Raw genomic sequence first — 19,367 nt, 5'->3', positions numbered from 1 at the left:
GCACTAGAGCATCCAAATCATCTAAAACTGGCAATTATGACAGCATTTTATAAATGGGCCCCGTACCTTTTCAAAACTGTAACTTTTTATCTTTAATATTATACCTAATTTGCTCTAAGCATAGATATGACATTACATCATGTAACCATTATGCACGAGTCAGTGGGAGTTCATCTTTCCATTTCATTAAAACTGCTTATCTGGCTATCAAAATGCTAAAAGCTAAAACTTTTGAAATGCCAAGAAAAGGTTATCTAGTTCATGTGAAAAACCCAAACAGGACAGTTAAAGGGAAAGGATCTAATTTAATCTTAAAAATTATTGACAAAGAATGAAAAAATATTCTGACAATATCTACCTAATTTAGGACACTCCCAAAAAGCATGAATCAGCGAGGCTTCAAAAACTTTTACACTTTCCACAAAATGGATCAACATCTGCATAGAAACAGGATAATTTGAATTTATCTGGCCACCTAAAATCCAGAAAGCTCCAAAATCCGGCAAGTGGGGAAAGAGGCGGCAGCGTGAGTTGGATGGACGAGAGACTAGCAGGGAGAGACCGGCAGGGCGAATCGGGCAGGCAAGAGACCAGCTGTGCGAGTCGAGCGGCCGGCAGAGCGAGTCAGGCAGGTGAGGTGGGGGGGGGGGGTGGGGGGTTGGGGAGACGGCAGGGCGACTGGAAGGGATGGGGGTGGATACAGCAGCACAATTTGGGTGGGATTTCGAAATCCGAAACACACTGTCCCCCAAGGGTTCTGGATAAAAGATTGTGTACCTGTATATGTATTCTATGTATCACTTTAAATTGTAATAAACAATGCCTTGCACAAAATTAAGATTCACTGATCAAACTAAGAGTGGAATCCTTATCTGAAAAAGTTAATATTAAGATTACGCTTGCAATAATTTTTAATCTTAGCCATTGGGGCTAATCTTAAATTCAATAGATCAATATAAATTCAGTCTGCTGTGAACAAATTGTAGATCAAAAAGTATATCAAGAATATTTGAATCTGTGATTCAAGAAAAAGCATTCCATTTAGACTGAACAAAATTCCTAACTTGCAAATATCTAAAACAATTTCTATTAGAAAGCTTAAATTTAACCGACAATTGTTCAAAAGAAGCAAAGTTATTTTGAACAAATAAATCTTTAAAATTTTTAACACCAAGTCTGTACCATTCCTTATAAATGAGAGGAACATTTCAAAACATGCATTTCTTATTCGTACTTGCGCAAATAAAAATTTACCAATTAGGTATTTTTAAATCTCAGTGGTTACATGACATAACTGCAACTAAGTGAAAAAGGACTTCTCATCACAAATCATTTGCCTATATTGTAAAATAAATTTAAGCATTATTCTGGTTCAATCATAAGTATAAAGCATTACATTTTCTGTATTTATTGTCTTTATTCTTTGCACTGCACTGCTTCCATCCAGTTCCCTTCACTCATACACAAATGCTTTTTTAAAAAAAAGGGTGAATTGTGAGTCACTTCCCTACATCAATCAGACTTCAACAATACAGGTACTGTAGCAGCCTGTGCACGGAGATGCAGACCTGGGGGTGACACTGGCTGTTGTCCCAGGTGACCACCCGTATGGCGGGAAGACTGGGTACTGTGGTGGAAATGCCAGCCAATCCCAGGCTGGCATTCCGATGATGCGTGGCCCTGACATCAACGCCTGGGGACCATATAAATGCGACGGCCAGTGCAATAAACCAGTCTCAACTTCAAGGCTTTGGTGTGCATGTCAATCTTCTCCACGCCTGGATAGTGCAAATGCTACGGTACACTAATTATTACAAACAATTATTATATTATCAGACATGTACTAGAGGGGGAAGCCATATTACAACAGTTCATCTTCCCTCATTCAATGTAGCTAAAGTTCATTGTACGTATGAAAAAAGTAAAATTATTTGGGCACCATACTCTAAAATGTTGATACGTAGTTTTATCTTGTATACTTTACAAAGATAAGCATATACAGAGCCGTTGTCATACCCACACTCCTGTTCGGCTCCGAATCATGGGTCCTCTACCGGCATCACCTACGGCTCCTAGAACGCTTCCACCAGCGTTGTCTCCGCTCCATCTTCAACATTCATTGGAGCGCTTTCATCCCTAACGTCGAAGTACACGAGATGGCAGAGGTCGACAGCATCGAGTCCACGCTGCTGAAGATCCAGCTGCGCTGGGTGGGTCACGTCTCCAGATCGTGTTATATGGTGAGCTCTCCACTGGCCACCGTGACAGAGGTGCACCAAAGAAAAGGTACAAGGACTGCCTAAAGAAATCTCTTGGTGCCTGCCACATTGACCACTGCCAGTGGGCTGACATCGCCTCAAACCGTGCATCTTGGCACCTCACAGTTTGGCGGGCAGCAACCTCCTTTGAAGAAGACCGCAGAGCCCACCTCACTGACAAAAGGCAAAGGAGGAAAAACCCAACACCCAAGCCCAACCAACCAATTTTCCCCTGCAACCGCTGCAACCGTGTCTGCCTGTCCCGCATCGGACTTGTCAGCCACAAACGAGCCTGCAGCTGACGTGGACTTTTACCCCCTCCATAAATCTTCGTCCGCGAAGCCAAGCCAAAGAAGAAGACTTTACTATACTGAATAGATGATTGCCTGACAGGAATAAAAAGAGAATGAATATATTTAAAGCTGTTAAGTGCCAGAAGATTTAGATCAAAAGATAAAAAAGATAAATGAGGTGAAAGTATATGTTTAACTGGTATTTAAGACTGTATACATGGAAAGAGAAAGAGCTCATGAACTTTCATCAGAACATCAGTGCTTGTTATTTGTACGGACATCAAAAAACATTCAACAATATTCAATAGTGGCTAAAAATTTAAGTCCATGGAATTATTGATGTAGTTTTAAAAAAATGGCAGTTCTGCTGGAGCTGCTGTAATGGCCACACTGCTGCTGGTACAGATCCAGGAGAGTGGGGAGTAGAGACACAGTGCAGCACCCCAGGGTCCTACCGCCTGATGCTGATGATGTTTGTACAAGCTTCAAACACCCTGTTAAAGGAGCAGACACTGTGTTTTTTTAAAAAAAAATCTTGCAGCTACAGGGTCTGTGCCCAAAATGGTGGCTCCTGTGCTATTGGGCAGTGTACCCCAAGGGGTTGCAGACCCTGGGGGAGCAGTGAACTGGTTCAGGGCACCAGAAACGGGGAGAACACCCCCACAATTGAGAAGGAGAAGCATGGGAGATGGCCCTATAGGACAGTAAGGATGGCAGCAGATCAGTGAGGGGCTCAGCAGTTAAAGGACATGGACTCACAATGGTGGGTGACTTGTGGTCGAAGGACCCACACAGGTTGTGAGCTGCTGGAGATTGGCAAATGGGAGCCAGGTATCGGAACAAGGAATCAAGAGGGTGCTAAGGGCAAAAAGGGCTATCAAACAGCCTTGGGCACTGAAGCCTTCCTGATCATATCGGAGGTTTGGATCTGGAGCTTGGGTTGAACTCCGAAGATGAACTGGCATGTTACCACAGAAACGATCAATGACTTGCTGTTCAGGCCAATCCAACAGTATGTCCTTGATTCAATGTAAACAAGGAATGGTAAACAAGGAAATGCCCAACAGGCTATCAAAATATATTGATTTTTAATGTGGTCTGTACAAACTAGTATTCCAGTAACAACTTTCTGTAAGAAAATGCAACATTAACATGTTGCATGAAAATGTTTATATTTCACTTCTCTTGTAAATGCTGCATATATTCATGAGTTGAAGGGAAGCAGACAGAGACTAAATGACAATGAGTCAAAGGGTTGTGAAAGAACATTAGATGATTGCCAGCAATGAAAGATTCAAGCTTTTCCCACAATGGAATCTGTGTTATTTAAAAAAACCAGTTCTATTACTCAGGAACTGCCGCTTCCCCAAGTTTCAATTAATTGTTAATAGATGTAGAAGAAAGAGTTAACACTACCTAGTCCAGGATGGGTTACTTGACTTTTACAAGGAAGCTGAATTTAAAACTAAGAATGCAAGCTGAGAGCAACCTTCAGAAATAAGCAGGGTGTCTAAACTTGCAATTAGCAAGATAAGAAGTCTTTGAGAAGGAAGTGTCTACAGTAACCAGAAAGACTTAAACAAAAGATTGAGTCAAAACACAGAAATGCTGGTGGAATTCAGCATCCAGTCTCCCTGATGTACAGGAGACCACAAAAGGAGCACTGGATGCAGTAGATGACCCCTGCAGACTATAAACCGTTGACTTTTGCCTTCCAAAAAGTGTCTGACCTGTGCTCAGTCAGGAAGCAGCAACATCTCTAATACATGTCTGAATTCACCATGGACATCCAGCACATTGCAGGTCAGGCCAATGTGGTGGCCGACACACTGTCCTGCCCCAAGATCAAGTCTGTCCAGGCCCTATCCCAGGGAATAGACTATTCTGCCCTAGTCAAGGCACACCAGGAGGACCCTGAAATCCCAGCATGCAGAAGAGCAGTTTCTGGCCTCAGGCTGGAGATGTTGCCATTGGTCCTGGCATCCAGACGCTCATCTGCAGCGTCTCCACTGGCAAACCCCGCCCCACTGTGCTGGCAGCGTGGAGATGGCCAGTCTTCGTCGCAGTGCACAACCTGGCACACCCAGCCATCAAGACCTCTGTTAAAATGGTGGCCAGTAGGTTCTTCTGATATGGTCTCCAGAAACAAGTCAGTCGTTGGGCAAAGACCTGCATGCTGTGCCAGATGGCCAAAGTGCTGACGCACATCAAGGCCCTCCCTGCAGACTTTTGAGCTAGCGCGACATTGGCTCAGCCACGTCCACATTGACATTGTAGGGCTGCTGCCGGTCTCCCGTAGAGTGAGTGATCTCCACACCATGATTGACTCCTCCAAGAGGTGGCTAGAGGCAGTCCCACTGGCTGATACAACCACCAATACCTGCCACAGGGCATTGATTAACACCTGGGGGTCAAGGTTCGGAGTCCCAGAGCATATGACCTCCGACAGACGTACACAGATCACTTCAGGGCTCTGGGCGGTGCTGGCCAAGTTGCTGGGAACCCAGCTCCACCATATCACAGCTTACCCCCTCAGGCAATGTGTTTGGTTGAGCGGCTCCACCTTGATGGCTCGACTCAAAGGGCTGACTGAGTTACCCTGGGTCCTCCTGGGGATTTGCACTATGCTGAAAGAGGATTTCAAGACCTCTGCAGCCAAGATGGTATACAACGCACCACTGGTAAGACCCAGGGAGTTCTTGGTCGCTGCCAAGGACCTGGAGGGCTCCATGGCCTCACTGACTAAGCAGAGGGAAAAACTGGGCACTTCAGTACCTGTGCAGTCTCTGCCAAAACCTATATTACTCAAAGATTTAGAGATCTGTGAATACATTTTCGTTTGGAGGGGGCACACCGAACGCCTCTGCAACGGCCATATAAAGTAATTAGACACAATGGGTCAACTTGTGCTGGAATCGGTGGTAAGGAAGAGACTTTCATGATCGACCGCCTCAAACCAGCACACCTGGACATTAGCGAACCAGTCTCCCGACAGCCCATGCATCTTAGAGGTAGGCCATCAAAAGTGCCGAACAGCGCTCCAATCGCTGGTTCTTGGCCGGGGGTGGGGTGGGAGGTGGGTGTTCTGTAGCAGGCCACTAATGGGGGAGTGACCCAGTACACAAAATGGCCAAAACATGGTGACTGTGCAGACCCTGCGAAGGCCAATGACCTTAGCTCCAGGTGACCACCCACATGGCAGAAAACAGCAAGCAACGGTGGGAACGCTGCCCAATTGGAGATCGGCAATGCCGTGACATCACTCCCAGCAGCAAGGAGTAAATATAAGCAGATCTACCAGTGCAATAAATCAGTCTTCGACTCCTTGTGTGTTTGTCTTCCTTCCACACTTAGTGGTAGAGCGCATGCTACAAAATCAAGTAGACAAGGATGCCCTTTATCTCCAGCTTTGTTTATACTAGCTAATAGAGGCATTAGCAGAAGTATTTAGAAATGATTTAGAAATTAAAGGGTTTAAAGTTGGTCAAGAAGACCATAAGATTAGTTTATTTGCAGATGATGTTTTAATATACTTGACAGAACCTACAAATATTACACTTTAATTTGGAAGAATATGGCAAGATTTCTGTTTATACAATAAACTGGGATAAAAGTGAGATTATGTCTCTCATCGAAGAAGACTATAGTCATTGTCAAAGGAATACTCAATTTAAGTGGCCAAAAGATGGGATTAAATATTTAGGCATTTGTGTAGATAATAATTTTAAAAAATTTATACAAATTGAATTATTTGCCATTACTCAAAAACGTTGAAGAAGATTTTTTTTAAATTGAATACTTTATCTATGAAGTTAATAGGAAGGATTAATTGTATTAAGATGAATATATTCCCAAGAATTCAATACCTTTTTCAAACTCTACCTATATTATTGCCACAAAAGTTTTCTTTCAAGAATTAAATAAACACGTCAGGAAATGTCTTTGGAAAGGTAAAATGTCAAGAGTTTCTATAGAAAGAGTAAGGTGAAAATATGAAGTGGGAAGCCTTCAGCTTCCTAACTTTAAAAATTATTATCAAGCAGCTCAAACGAGATTTTTCTTTTTTTTTGAAGGAATAGAAAAACCAGCATGGGTTAAAATAGATTTGGATAAAATAGGAGAGAGATAAGCAGACGAATTTATATATAAACATGATTCAAAATTAATATTTGGTGCTAAAGAGACACCATTGTTGAAACACTTGATTATTGTTTGGGTTAAGATAAATGACAAAATTGAAACAAAAAGGAAGAATATTGCCTAAGATACCTTTTATTCAAAATCATCTTGTATCTTTTTCAAAGGTCAATTGCTTTTTTTAAAAATTACTTGGTTTAGTAAGGGTATTAAAAATATCAAAGATTGTTATAAACAAGGTCAATTGATGTCATTTGAACAATTAAGGAATATATTCAATTGAAGGCATTTTTAAGGGAAAAGTTAGATCCAGAGATGCGGCTACCCTTATGTAGTGAGATGGAAATTCTGATTAGAAGAGGAAATACTAAGAAATTTACCTCTGCAATGTGCCTTTATTGCAAACAGGAACTATTAAACAAGGAGTGCATAGATCTAGACAGAAATGGGAGTTAGTTTTGAATATTATATTTGATGAGTGATGATGGTCAGATCTTTGTTAAGATTGTATCACAAATATTATTAATTAAAGATATAGATTAGTTGAGTACAATTTTTTTTACATCAGTTATATTTGACATCTCAAAAATTGAATAGAATGAAATCAGATTTTTCAGATCAATGTATTAGATGTGGTGAAGAGATTGGCACTTTTTTTGTATTCAACTTGGTCATGCTGCAAGGCAAGATCTTTTTGGGTGGATTTAGGGAACTTTTTAGAAAGTTATAGGTACTGCATTTCCATTAAATTCAAATTTATGTGGCAATATTCGGCAATATAGAAGGAACAAGGCCTAAATTGAAGTTATCAATATATCAAATGAAATTTGTTAAAATAGCATTAGCAGTAGCAAGGAAATCAGATTCACACTTGGGTATGGGAAGATGGAATGCAGAAATTCAAAGTTGAATTCCTTTAGAGAAAATTACATATAATTTGAGAAATAAATGCTATATTTTTTTGCAAATTTGGAGCCTGTATATGCAAATTCCAGGTATAAATTCGTAGAAATGTTCTTCCAGCCTCTTAAGACCTGTGTCTACCTTCTTCCCTAAATTGGCCATATAAACTCTGTTCAAATCCAGAGTTGGGGAGCAATACACTGAACAATCCATGATACTATCTTTCTTTTATTTTTTATTTTACATTACTATATATTTTTTCTTTTTTTAACATTTTCTTGGGGGGTGAGGGGTTATATCCATCATGATTTGAATGAAATTCTCTTCAATTTAAATATTTATTGATTTGTAAAATGTTTTATTAATCACATGTATGGAAAAATGTTAAATAAAATATTCAAAAAAGGAAGGAATCCAGTCTAACAAAAGGTGTTAATTGGATATGATAAGGGATGAGGCAAGAATTTATCATGTTTGTGCGAAAGGAGATGGAATGGAGCGACAGATAGGGAAAGGTGATGGGGGAAGGAGGGAACGGGTTTTTAAATGAAAGCCAGAGGTCAATATTAATGCTATCCATTTGGAGAGTCTCCAGTCGGAAGATGAGGTGTTGTTTCTCCAATTTGTGGGTGGTCTCAGTCTGGCATTGCATGAGACCATGAACAATATCTCGGCAAGGGAATGGGATGGAGAATTGAAATGGGTGGCCACTGGGAAATCCACGCTATTGTGGCGGACAGAGCTGAGGTGCTCAATAAAGCAATCTCCCAGTCTATGTCCAGTATCTCCAATGTAGAGGAGACTGGGGCAAAGAAGGAAGAGACAGACCAACAGCAGATACTGGGGGAGACAAGTAGCCAGGAAGGACACATGACTGTGGAAGAGAGTCTGAGCAAGTACATGGTCCTAGAGCTTAAGAGCAGCAGAGAAACGGTCATAAAGTTTGAGAGCAGCTCCACTGCAAAATCCCTTTGAGGGATGCCATTTCATACTTGTCTCTGCCACCATCTGGCACAACTGATCTGTATTCCTCCGCCTGCCCTTTCCTCTCAGGCCTTTTAACTCTGGTGCCTGTCTACTTTTTACTCATACCTTGAGGAAGGATTCAGGCCAGAAGCATCGGACATGTAACTTTACCTATTATGGATGCTGCGAGACCTGTTGAGCTTCTCCAGCAATTCTATATTTTTACTACAATCACAACACCTGCAGGTTTTCATCTTTCAAAAAAAAAACCAAATTATGCTAACTTGACTGCTTTCTACTGTTTAAATGTAACTGCTGAAATTTAGAGGTCTGATTGTAGTTTAGGCTTTGACAGGCTCTCCATATCATGCGAATAAACTCCTGGAGCAAACCTCGGGATCGCCGTCTTTGAGTTAATTTCTGCGACAACAGACTATTTACTAATGCAAGCACCACTCAACTTTCATTGTATTATACTGTTCATTCTACAAGAATCTGATTAACTTTTAATTGTTGATAATAACAGCTAGATTTACAATTTCTCATATTCCCCAATAAAATTCCTCACCTATAAATCTGAAGTATATATCAATAATATTTGATAAAAATATATAAATTATGCAAGTACCTGTAGTAACTGTACAACATTTGGAGATTTGTTGAACATTTCCTGAAGCTGATGGAGAATGATGTTGTGGCAGTTACTACACCCAGAATTTGGGCCAACTGTTCCTAATGATATGTGGAATCTCTGGTGTGTGGGATTCCACTGGATAGTTATCTGAAATGCAAAAAAGAAGCAGCATCTTAAAAATCACATCACACAATGTCATTTTTGTTCTTTAAATATACATTTCACCATTTAAGCACACGATTTACTGATGTTTTGTATTGCTAAAACAATGTTTAATACAAATTAACAAGATTATGACAAAAACAGACAAATTAAATGTACTTACCGAGCTGCCCTTTGTGGTTCCGTAACATATGATAAGTTTACGATAATTATAGACACGTATCTCTGAGAAGTGATTAAGGTGGGATGGTATTTCTAAAAGATGAATTGTTAGGAAGATTACTTCTCATTTTCTGTTACTGTAACTTCATACACAAATATATTTTAAATTATGGCAAGTACCTGGCAAGGAACGTGCAAAGTCTAGTACACAATCATAGAGTTTAGCTATGCTATTCCATTCATTGAGGAATGCCTCTACCACTTTACGACCTCCAACAGGTTCTGATAACAAGCTTTCATACGTGAGATAGACATGACGCGTTGAACCTAAAGACAAATGAAATCATTACATTGGGAGTTATGCAAATTAGTATATAAAGCAACAACTGTCAAATATTCATGTCAGTTGTGATTAACTTTATACTTGACATCATAGTGATTGAACATATTAGTTGCTCAAGTTTCTCAAAATAACATTTTGGGGACTAAATACTGAAAAATCTGCAAGATAAATTTTAAAATTTGATTCCCAAAATACATATTTGTTGCAATGTAAAATTAAACTCAGAATGCAGGGACATGATGTGCAATCCATTAATGATGCAAATGCAAGTAATTTTACATCAAAATGCTTTTACATTTCAACAGACAATGAATTTGTGAATTGGAGCTTGATTATTTTAATATTTTGAGTCCAGTGTACCCCACTTCACTCTGTTATCTGCTTAGTCCTCTGGTTCCAGTAACAAACTGGAGGGTGTAGTTTCTTCGTCCGCGAAGCCAAGCCAAAGAAGAAAGAATATAGGTTGGCCAAAGGGCCTGTACTATGCTGTAATGTTTTATATTCTGTTCTGTATAAAGACCACAGCTAGAGTGTACAGAATTACAATTCATACCAAGCAGGGGCAGCAAGATAGTATGGTAATGGAGTTCATTCAGGAGTCTGACGGCTGAGGAAAGAAACTGTCTTTAAGTCTGCTGGTGGATGCTTTCATACTCTTGAGCCTTCTTGGAGGGAGAAGAGAGTGTTCCCAGGGTGCAATAGGTGTTTTACTATGATTGCTGCCTTTCCTAGGCAGCAGAGATGAAGGTGGAATCCAGGGAGGGGAGGAAAGTTTGTATTATAAGTTGCATTCACCACCGTCTTCAGATCTTGAGCTGTGTAACTCAATGGTGCATCCTGCACGTATACCTTCAATGGTGCACCAGTACATGTTGTTGAGGGAGAAGGTGTGGAAGAAATTTTATTGAGATTGACACTGTAGTAAAGGTCTTTCAACAGGTTTATTCCCTGATGTACTCCTATTTTATGTCACAGCTTGTTTATTTCTGTTTAAATGGACGTTCTTGTAGAAGTAGATTTTGGAGTTGGTAAACAGTGGAAACTGCTGCCTACTCTCCATGAAATATCATGTGAAATGAAGTTTGTGAAATGATACTCAAAGACTCCAAATCAATTAATTTTGTTGTCACAAGGAATGATGAACTTTCTTGGTCATCACAGAAAGTAGAGGCATTACTGTTGCTTCTTGATCATCACATCAATGTGCTTGTAATGTTCTGTTACAATGAGGTGCAATGCAAACTTGAGGAATAGCACCTCATCTTCCATCTGGGCACACTGTAACCTTCTGGACTTAATAATAAATTCTGCAACTTGGTTTCTGTCTGTGATCAATCTATGATATTGGCTCAGCTTCTTTGTTTTTTTTCCTCCTGCCTCCCTTTTTTCATGCTCAGCCTGACAGGCACATTTTACAGCTCTCCATTCTAGACACCTCATTTTCATTCAGTGATTTTGGATGTAGCATAGATAATGCCAATAAGAAAAATGAAGGTATATCTAACCTTGCTCTTTGGCTGACGTACTGTTCAGAGGGCAATTGGCAAACACCAATTCTGCCACCCATGTCCGATTATTTCTTCCTTGCAATCGGAAGGTACAATCCAATAAAGATCGGTCTAAGGCCTTCTGTGTCTCCTCACTGACGCTTGTACATATCGGAATCCTTGGAAACACAAAAACCTTCTTAGTTCAAATATAAAGTGAAAACTTGTGTGTGCAAGGTATAGGTTAACAGCTATAAAATGGAAATAGCGGAGATAAATGTTGGGAAGAATAGCTAAAACAAAGAGGTTGAGTTTAAAATGCTAACCTGCTGCTTTGCTATTATTAGATAACAAAATAGTTACAGTCTAAGAGAGTGCAATTTTACAGATCAAGAAGTGAAATTATGGAGATATGCAAATTTGAACAGTCTGTGAAAAATTTTACTTATTTACTTCAACATGAAAGATTGGTATAAATTTACTGTAGTAACTAGCTTGTTCTAGTTAGAACCAAACAACAATCATGGCCTTCAACATGGGCTGGACTTTTCCCAGATTCAAGAAAGATCCATAAAACCTTCCATTTCAGTCTCACAGGACAGAGTAGTCTTTCTGAATTCAGTTAGAATATATTCACAGAACACACCCTGATGAATAATTTTCCCCCAAAAATTTGCACTCAGATTTAGAACATAAAACACGGCAGCACAGTACAGGCTCTTAGGCCCTCGATGTTATGCCGACCCATATATATTCCTTAAAAAAATACTAAACTCTCTTTACCCCATAACCCTCTATTTTTCTTCCATCCTTGTGCCTGTGTAAGAGTCTCTTAAATTCCCCTAATGTTTCAATCTCCACCATCATCCCTGGGAAGGCATACACAACTCCTTGCATTAAAAAACTTACCCCTGATGTCTCCCCTAAACTTACCTCCCTTCACTTTGTACTCATGCCCTCTGGTGTTTGGTATTCCTGCACTGGGAAATAGGTGCTGGGTGTCCACCAATACCTCTCATAATCTTGTAGACCTCTATTAAGTCTCCTCTCATCCTGCTATGCTCCAAAGAAAAAAGTCTCAGCTCTGCTGGTAAATCTCTGCTGCACTCTCTCTATTGTTTCCTCTCCTTCGAGAACTGAACACAATACCTCACCAGAGATTTGTGGAGTTGCAACATGACCTCTCTACTCTTGAACTGATTAATGAAACCCAGCATCCCATAGACCTTAACTATCCCATCAATTTGTGCGATGACCTTGAAGGTATTGTGAATACTAGGTATAAAAATACACCAGCACACAAAGACACTGAGCTTCATTCATTCTTTTTTGCTAAACTAAAATGGTTCCCCGCAGCTCGTATACGTGATGACGTCATATGCATGCAGGCATATATTCACAATATTTCCCTGCTCCCCTCCCCCCCCCCCCCACAAAATAAATGCTTCATGAAAATAACATATTGGCACCACTTATACTAAACTACAAGGTACACATGGACTAACAGTGTGAATTACAATTATACTACAATGTAAATATGACATGTTAACCAGCCAAGTCACTGTACATAGTCCCTCAGGCGTTCTGGAGGATGTATTTTCGTTTTTCATCTTCTAGGCGAGGCAAAATCCACCAGGAGATTTTGTGACTTCTCTGGACGCTGCCTTTTTAGGTAGTACCTCCTCATTTGGTGGAAAGGAGTGTGAACTTTGACTTTGATGAGCCCCATTTGGACGTTGTATAGGACTGCTCTACTGAGCAGTCGACATCAAAGGGGCATCATCTTCGGAAGATATTCCTGAAACGTTGATGTTGGAATGAGCCCACAATGGAAACTCGTCAGGGTCGTGCACAGTGGGTATAGCCACTGGATCATCCACCACTCTTAACTGGTCGATGTGGCGTTGCCATATTTTAGTTCTCACCAGTATGGAATAAGAACATGGACTTAGTTTATTTAAGAATCATGCCTCTGATCTACGGCTCCACGTACCAGTACTTGTTGTTCTACCTCCAGTGGTCTGGTTGGTTTATTTGGAGAAGTGAATTATTCTATGCAAAAGCTGATGATCAGGTGCACCGTGGAAAGTCTTGTCCTTAAATCCCACCCAAACAGCAATTCTGCTGGTGTTCACTTGGTAGTAGAGTTTGGCGTGTTTCTATATGCTATTAGAAAATCAGTTAGTTTGTGATTTCATGATATGTTTAGGGATTTCTTTGTTTTCATGGCCTTTTTAAAAGGTTTACACAAAGCGTTTGGTTTTCCCATTCGTGCTTGGGTGGTAGGGGGTTGATAAGATGTGTCGTATATTGTTATTACGTAGGAACACTTTAAAAGCATCAGATACAAACTGTGGCCCATTATTGGAGACTACCATAGTTCTCTTGGTAATCCATATGACGTGAACATATTTCGTAGCCTCTCAATCACCTGAATCATTGTTATTCTCATATGTGACACTAATTTAGCCATTTAGAGAGTGTACATCGACAGCAATAAGGAAGTTTTCTCCCACAAAGGAACCAGCGAAATCTACGTGAATCCTGTGCCAATGGTCGCGATGGCCATTTCCATGGGTTATCTTCAGCTTTTTTTTTTATAATAATTTTTTTATTTTTCACACTGTAAACCATATCAACCAAAATATGTACAAACGTTTCTCATTAAATATACACAGTGGCATTTTCCCCCCTTCCCACCCCCCTCCAAAACCAATAAATATTCAACATATACAACACAATAAAACCATAAAACAATGTCTTCACACAAAGGAAAATAAACAAGAAAAATGGGTCATCTACCTTTACACACTGAATCAAGTCTTTTGTCTTCTTATCATTTTAGGGACTGCAGGTTCGAGGCAAGCTCTCTCTGTTATGTTCCATATATGTTTTCCAAATTTGTTCAAACAATGTGTTATCTTCAGCTTGAGGTGCTTTGGGTTGCATCTACTGACAGATGCAACATCTTCTCACTGTTTGTTCAATATTGATGTACCTTGATGGTCACCAGTCATGCACACGTGCCAAAGCTTTCATTAAAACCATCCTTACATGATTATTGCGGAGCTCTGATAACATTGTAGCCAGCCATTTTGTAGGAATGATTGTCGTGGTCCCCCATAATAAACAACCTTCTTTCTCCCTTGACCATTTTCAACACCACATTGGACTCTTTCATGGTAAGATAAGGTAGCAGTTGTGCTTTTAACTTTATTGGCATTAACGACATGGCTGGTTTTGTGTCCAACTACATTTGAAGAGGATTGTTGCTGATTTTCACATGGATGCATTTATTGAATTCTATTAAATCACCTTTACTGATGGAATAGTTCATTATTAATTATGTCTTAGAGATGTTGCACTCCCATTCCATAAGCCTTTTAAAGTGCATTCTGACAACCAACCAGTACTTATTACATCTAAGAATCCAACCAAGCCCTCCAAAGAATTCCATTGACTTTTGGTAAAGTTGCCAAAAGCCCAATGACTAATATCAGATGTGATAAAATTCAAATCTTTCAAATACATACACATTTGTAACTAGATACATAACTGAATGTTCACACTGTGACTCAGATTAAACAACTGCTCCCCTAAATTTTATTGCCTATTTAAGCACAGAATCTCCACAAAAACAAAAATACATGTTTTATCTTCTTGATGAGTGAATTGTTCAGCAGGAATACACAATACTACTGATTCAACTGAATGATTAACAATGCAAATACTCTCAAATTAAAGTAATATAGTGCAGGTGACATGCCTCATTTCATCAATGATTGAAAGGAAAAAAACTGATTTTTAAATAAGTTACCTCAGTATGCGTATAGCATGACTGCAGCTATCTCCTTCTACTTGAACTCCTTGGTGAGGAATCTCCATGACTGAAAGCTTTAAAACAAAAGGATCCACTAAAGAACACAAATATTTATATTTTGAAAACATAAATGCAGCAGAAACAATTGGTTTGGCCCCTTTAAACAAATAAACCAGGGATATCTTTAACATAGATTTACAGATGCAATACTGAACATTGACCAAATAAAACTTCAGAACAAGTGAACCAGAGTTAGAGCGAGAGTGTACGAGAGTTGGACAGTTTAAGAAAGCAAGTACTGAGCTGGTAAGTTTTGTTTCCAGTGAATGAGAGATGGAGCGGAAGTATGTAAGAGCAGGACAGTTTAAGAAGGTGAAAGATATCAGTGGAGTGGCCATTGTGGGGGAGTGGGAATAGTGTAAGCGGGCCAGAAATAGAGTGATGAGTTGAGGCTTTGGCTCAAGAAGCTTCAGCGAGAAGAGGCAGAAACTAATGTAAGACTCTGGTCAGAGTTTATTATTATTTATTCTATGACTTTATCTTACAACCAGGTTGAATAGTCAGAATGGCAACAGAAATATTGGAGTGTTCATCTTGTGAGCTGCGGGAATTCCGGGACAGTTGTCAACTCCCCGACAACTACATCAGCATGTGGTGCATCGAATTGCAGCCCGTTGCAGTCTGTGTTAGGGAATTGGAGCTTCAGTTCAATGACCTTCACCACATACAGAATGAGGAGCTCAAAGATAGGAGCTTCAAGGAGGCAGTCATACCAAAGCTGCGGGATGTAGGTAGCTGGGTAACTGTCAGGAGAGGGAAAGCAAAAACAAGCAAGTGGGCCACGCAGGGTACCCCTATGGCCATTCCCCTCAATAAAAAGTATATCACTTTGGATACCGTTGGGGCGCAACATACCAAAGAAAAGCCACAATGACTGGGTCTTTGACACTATGCAGGCACTATGGCTCAGAAGGGAAGGAGGGAGAAAAGGAGAGTGGTAGCAATAGGGAATTCAATACAGGTGCCAAACCCTTTATCCAGGATCACTGGGACCAGACATCTGGCATTGTTTAGAATCTTCCAGATTACTGAATCATTTTGATTTTAGTCCCTTTAAGCAAATGCCTCACTCTGAGCCTGCAATGTCTACTTCCCCCCAACCACTGCCCTCGGCCGTCAGTCCATCGCATTCCCCCCACCCACCTCCAGGGCTGGTGCCAGACTTCTTTGCGCCCTAGGCCGGGCTGAGCGTGGGTGTGAATGCTGACCGGTGGTTCAATTTGCGTCATATAGGAAGCTCTCATTGCTTTGGCAATGATCTTTGCTTCTTATCTTGCTACAGGGGAAGTACTGGAAAATGGCAGATGCAGTCCTGTTATTTAAAAAACTTAACGGAAAAATCCTGAGTCTTGTGTTAGTGGTGGGCAAAATATTGCCTATTCTTAGGGACAGTGTGTAAAACCATTTATAGAAGGATAGTCTTTTCAGGAATGGTCAGCATGGCTTTGTGAGGGGCGGATTGTGCCTCGAGCCTAATTGACTTTTTTGAGGAAGTGACAAAAGAAAATTGATGAAGGTAGGGCAGTAGATGTGGTGCATGTTGATTTTAGTAAGGCACTTGACAAAGTTCTCCATGGTAGACTCATTCAGAATTGTCATGAGCCATGGGATCCATGGAACCTTGGCTAGGTGGATTCAGAATTGGCTTGCCTATAAAAAGCAAAGGTAGTAGTAGATAGAATGTATTCTGGCTGAAGGTGAGTGACTAGTGGAGTTCTGGAAGGATCTGTTCTGGGACCCCTGCTCTTCGTGATTTTTATAAATGACCTGGACGAAGAAGTGGGTCAGTAGGTTTGCAGATGACACAAAGGTTGGAGAAGTTGTAGATCTTGTAGAAGGTTCTCATATGTTATAACAGCATATTGACAGGATGCAGAGTTGAGTGGACAAGTGGCAGATGGAGTTCAATCTGGCTAAGTGTGAAGTTTGGTATTTTGGAAGGTTGAACTTGAAGGCAGAGTAGATAGTTAATGGCAGGATTCTTAACACTGTGGATCCGTAGATATGTTAAGGTTACCGTACAGGTTGCCTTATTGTATGCTGGCCTTCAGGAGTTGGGGAATTGAGTTCAAGAGCTGTGAGGTAAAATTGTAGAGGAGATTTACCAATATGTTGCCTGGTTTGGAGAATTTGTTTAATGAGGTTCGTCAAGAGAACTTGGATTTTTCTCTTTCGAGTAAAGAAGGAAGAGAGGTGTCTTAATAGAGGTGTCTACAAGATTATGAGGCATAGATTGGGTGGACAGCCAGCACCTTTTTTCCAGGATGATAGTAGCAAATACCAGAGGACATCTGATTAAGGGGATGAAAGTTTAGGTGGGAGGGGGGGGAAAACATCAGTGCTGAGTTTTTTAAAACACAGAAAAGTGGGTGCGATGTAGGGGTGGTGGTGAAGGCTGGTAGAATAGCGATATTTAAAAGACATATAGAAGCATGGATGCAAGAAAAAATAGAGGGTTATGGGGGTGAGGTAGAGAAGATTTGGTTTGTTCAGCGGATTTATATGTCAGCATAACATCATGGGCTGAAGGATGCTTAGTGTGATGTATTGTTCCATGTTCTGTTACAACAATATTGAGCTCCATATGAAAGGAATGCTACAATAGACTGACAAGGGTGTATCATGATTTACTCATACAAATACAGCCATCTTTTCCAGTAAGATCACAGATGTCAGAGCAACTGGTTAAAATGATGAAACACTGAAAGATTTATGAATAGAAATAGACTTTCTCCCCAGTGATTTTATATCAAGAATAAAGAGGAAGGAGTTCAAATACAAGTTTAAATATAAAATGTTTGGAATTGAGAAAGGTGGAAGGATGGGAAAATGATTTCCATAATTAGAAGCTGATACATAAATACCAATGTTCAATATTCAATTTGATAAGCTGAAGAAGCAGATCAACTGAAGGGATCTTGTTGAAAGTGAAACAACAAAATTAGAATTATTCTGGCTGAGAGGGGGAGGGGGGAGGCTCTTTTTTTCTCTCTTTTTTTTTATATACAATTTTTAAAAAATTGTTCACAATATGTACTTTTTTACTGTATGTAATAACCTTGTTGAACGAATAAATAAAGTTGTGAAAAAAACAAAATTAGAATTATTTACTTGTATACAGAGTAAACATAAATTGATATTCAAATGAATACTTCATCCATTTTTGCTTCACAGACGATGCATAATTTGCCAAGTATTTCCTCTTTCGTGCCAGTGAAACACAGCACACTAGTTTGCAGAGACTTACTCAAAATGGCTAAAGTCAACTTCACATTGCCATGGCAAAATCTAAATATGCAGCAGTCTAAAAAAAACAAACCCATAAAACCAAATCGACATGCAATCAAATCTCTCATTAATGCATACACCAAACATCTGTAAATGTATGCTTGATTACATCTTGCAAATCTTTTTGCCACAAATTTACTGTAAACTGATGATGAAAAATAATTCTATGATGAGAAGAAATTCCTGTTTCTTACCTCACAACGAAGTCCAATAAAGGGCATGTTTGTGTCACACATTGCTACAAGGTGTGCTAGTACTTTATTGAAGACACACATTTCCCCTGACCTCTTGGGCTTTTTCACTTCCGTAGGACTTGGATCAGCCAACAGCTATAATTTAAACAAATGCCAATAATCAGAGACTTGAAACCACTGTCTAGTTTGAAGCCAGGAAACCACAACACTTTGTCATGGAATGTCTTTAAAGATTATAATTCCTGATAAAAAGGTGTTCCATTTTATAGTGAAGATATTACATTTTTTGTACGGCGCTGGCGATCAACACAATTTGCACGTCACCCAATATTGATGTAAATTGTTCTCAATTCCACTAGAGTGTAATCTTCAGTGGTTTTGCATCAGGAGCACAGAGAGAGGCATTGCACAATCACTTTGTAAAACATGCGCTCATTCCAGCCTAGATAAATCTGGATATTGCAATGACAGCAAAGGAGGACATTATGCGCATTAAGCAGAATGAACGAACATGTATTCTTAAAATGTTCTTAGCAAAGGAACTGCAGACCATGGTTTTTCTCATATTAGATTTATCAATGACGACTCCCTATTTCATTCCTTTCTGCCATTAGATCTTATTTCATGGATCTCAATAGGCAGTCAGAGGTGGAAATATCT

General features: G+C 39.9%; 1 protein-coding gene across 2 annotated transcripts in view; it reads right to left on the bottom strand.

The window, feature by feature from the left end:
• The window catches only part of med14 (mediator complex subunit 14), a 96,067-nt gene that overhangs the window by 36,061 nt on the left and 40,639 nt on the right, over positions 1–19,367 (bottom strand). For both annotated transcript variants that reach the window (XM_069889367.1, XM_069889368.1), the window contains exons 15-20: positions 18,708–18,842; positions 15,163–15,239; positions 11,364–11,524; positions 9,696–9,842; positions 9,517–9,608; positions 9,186–9,338 (exon numbers count right to left, since the gene is read on the bottom strand). In XM_069889367.1, the coding sequence (XP_069745468.1) occupies positions 9,186–9,338; positions 9,517–9,608; positions 9,696–9,842; positions 11,364–11,524; positions 15,163–15,239; positions 18,708–18,842 (765 nt within the window). The remainder of the gene's footprint in view (positions 1–9,185; positions 9,339–9,516; positions 9,609–9,695; positions 9,843–11,363; positions 11,525–15,162; positions 15,240–18,707; positions 18,843–19,367) is intronic.

This window comes from Narcine bancroftii, chromosome 7 (genome assembly GCF_036971445.1).
Source record: "Narcine bancroftii isolate sNarBan1 chromosome 7, sNarBan1.hap1, whole genome shotgun sequence".
NCBI classification, from domain to species: Eukaryota; Metazoa; Chordata; class Chondrichthyes; order Torpediniformes; family Narcinidae; genus Narcine; species Narcine bancroftii.
The sequence above is the reverse complement of the archived record's forward strand: the minus strand, read 5'-3'. Positions and strand labels throughout refer to the sequence as shown.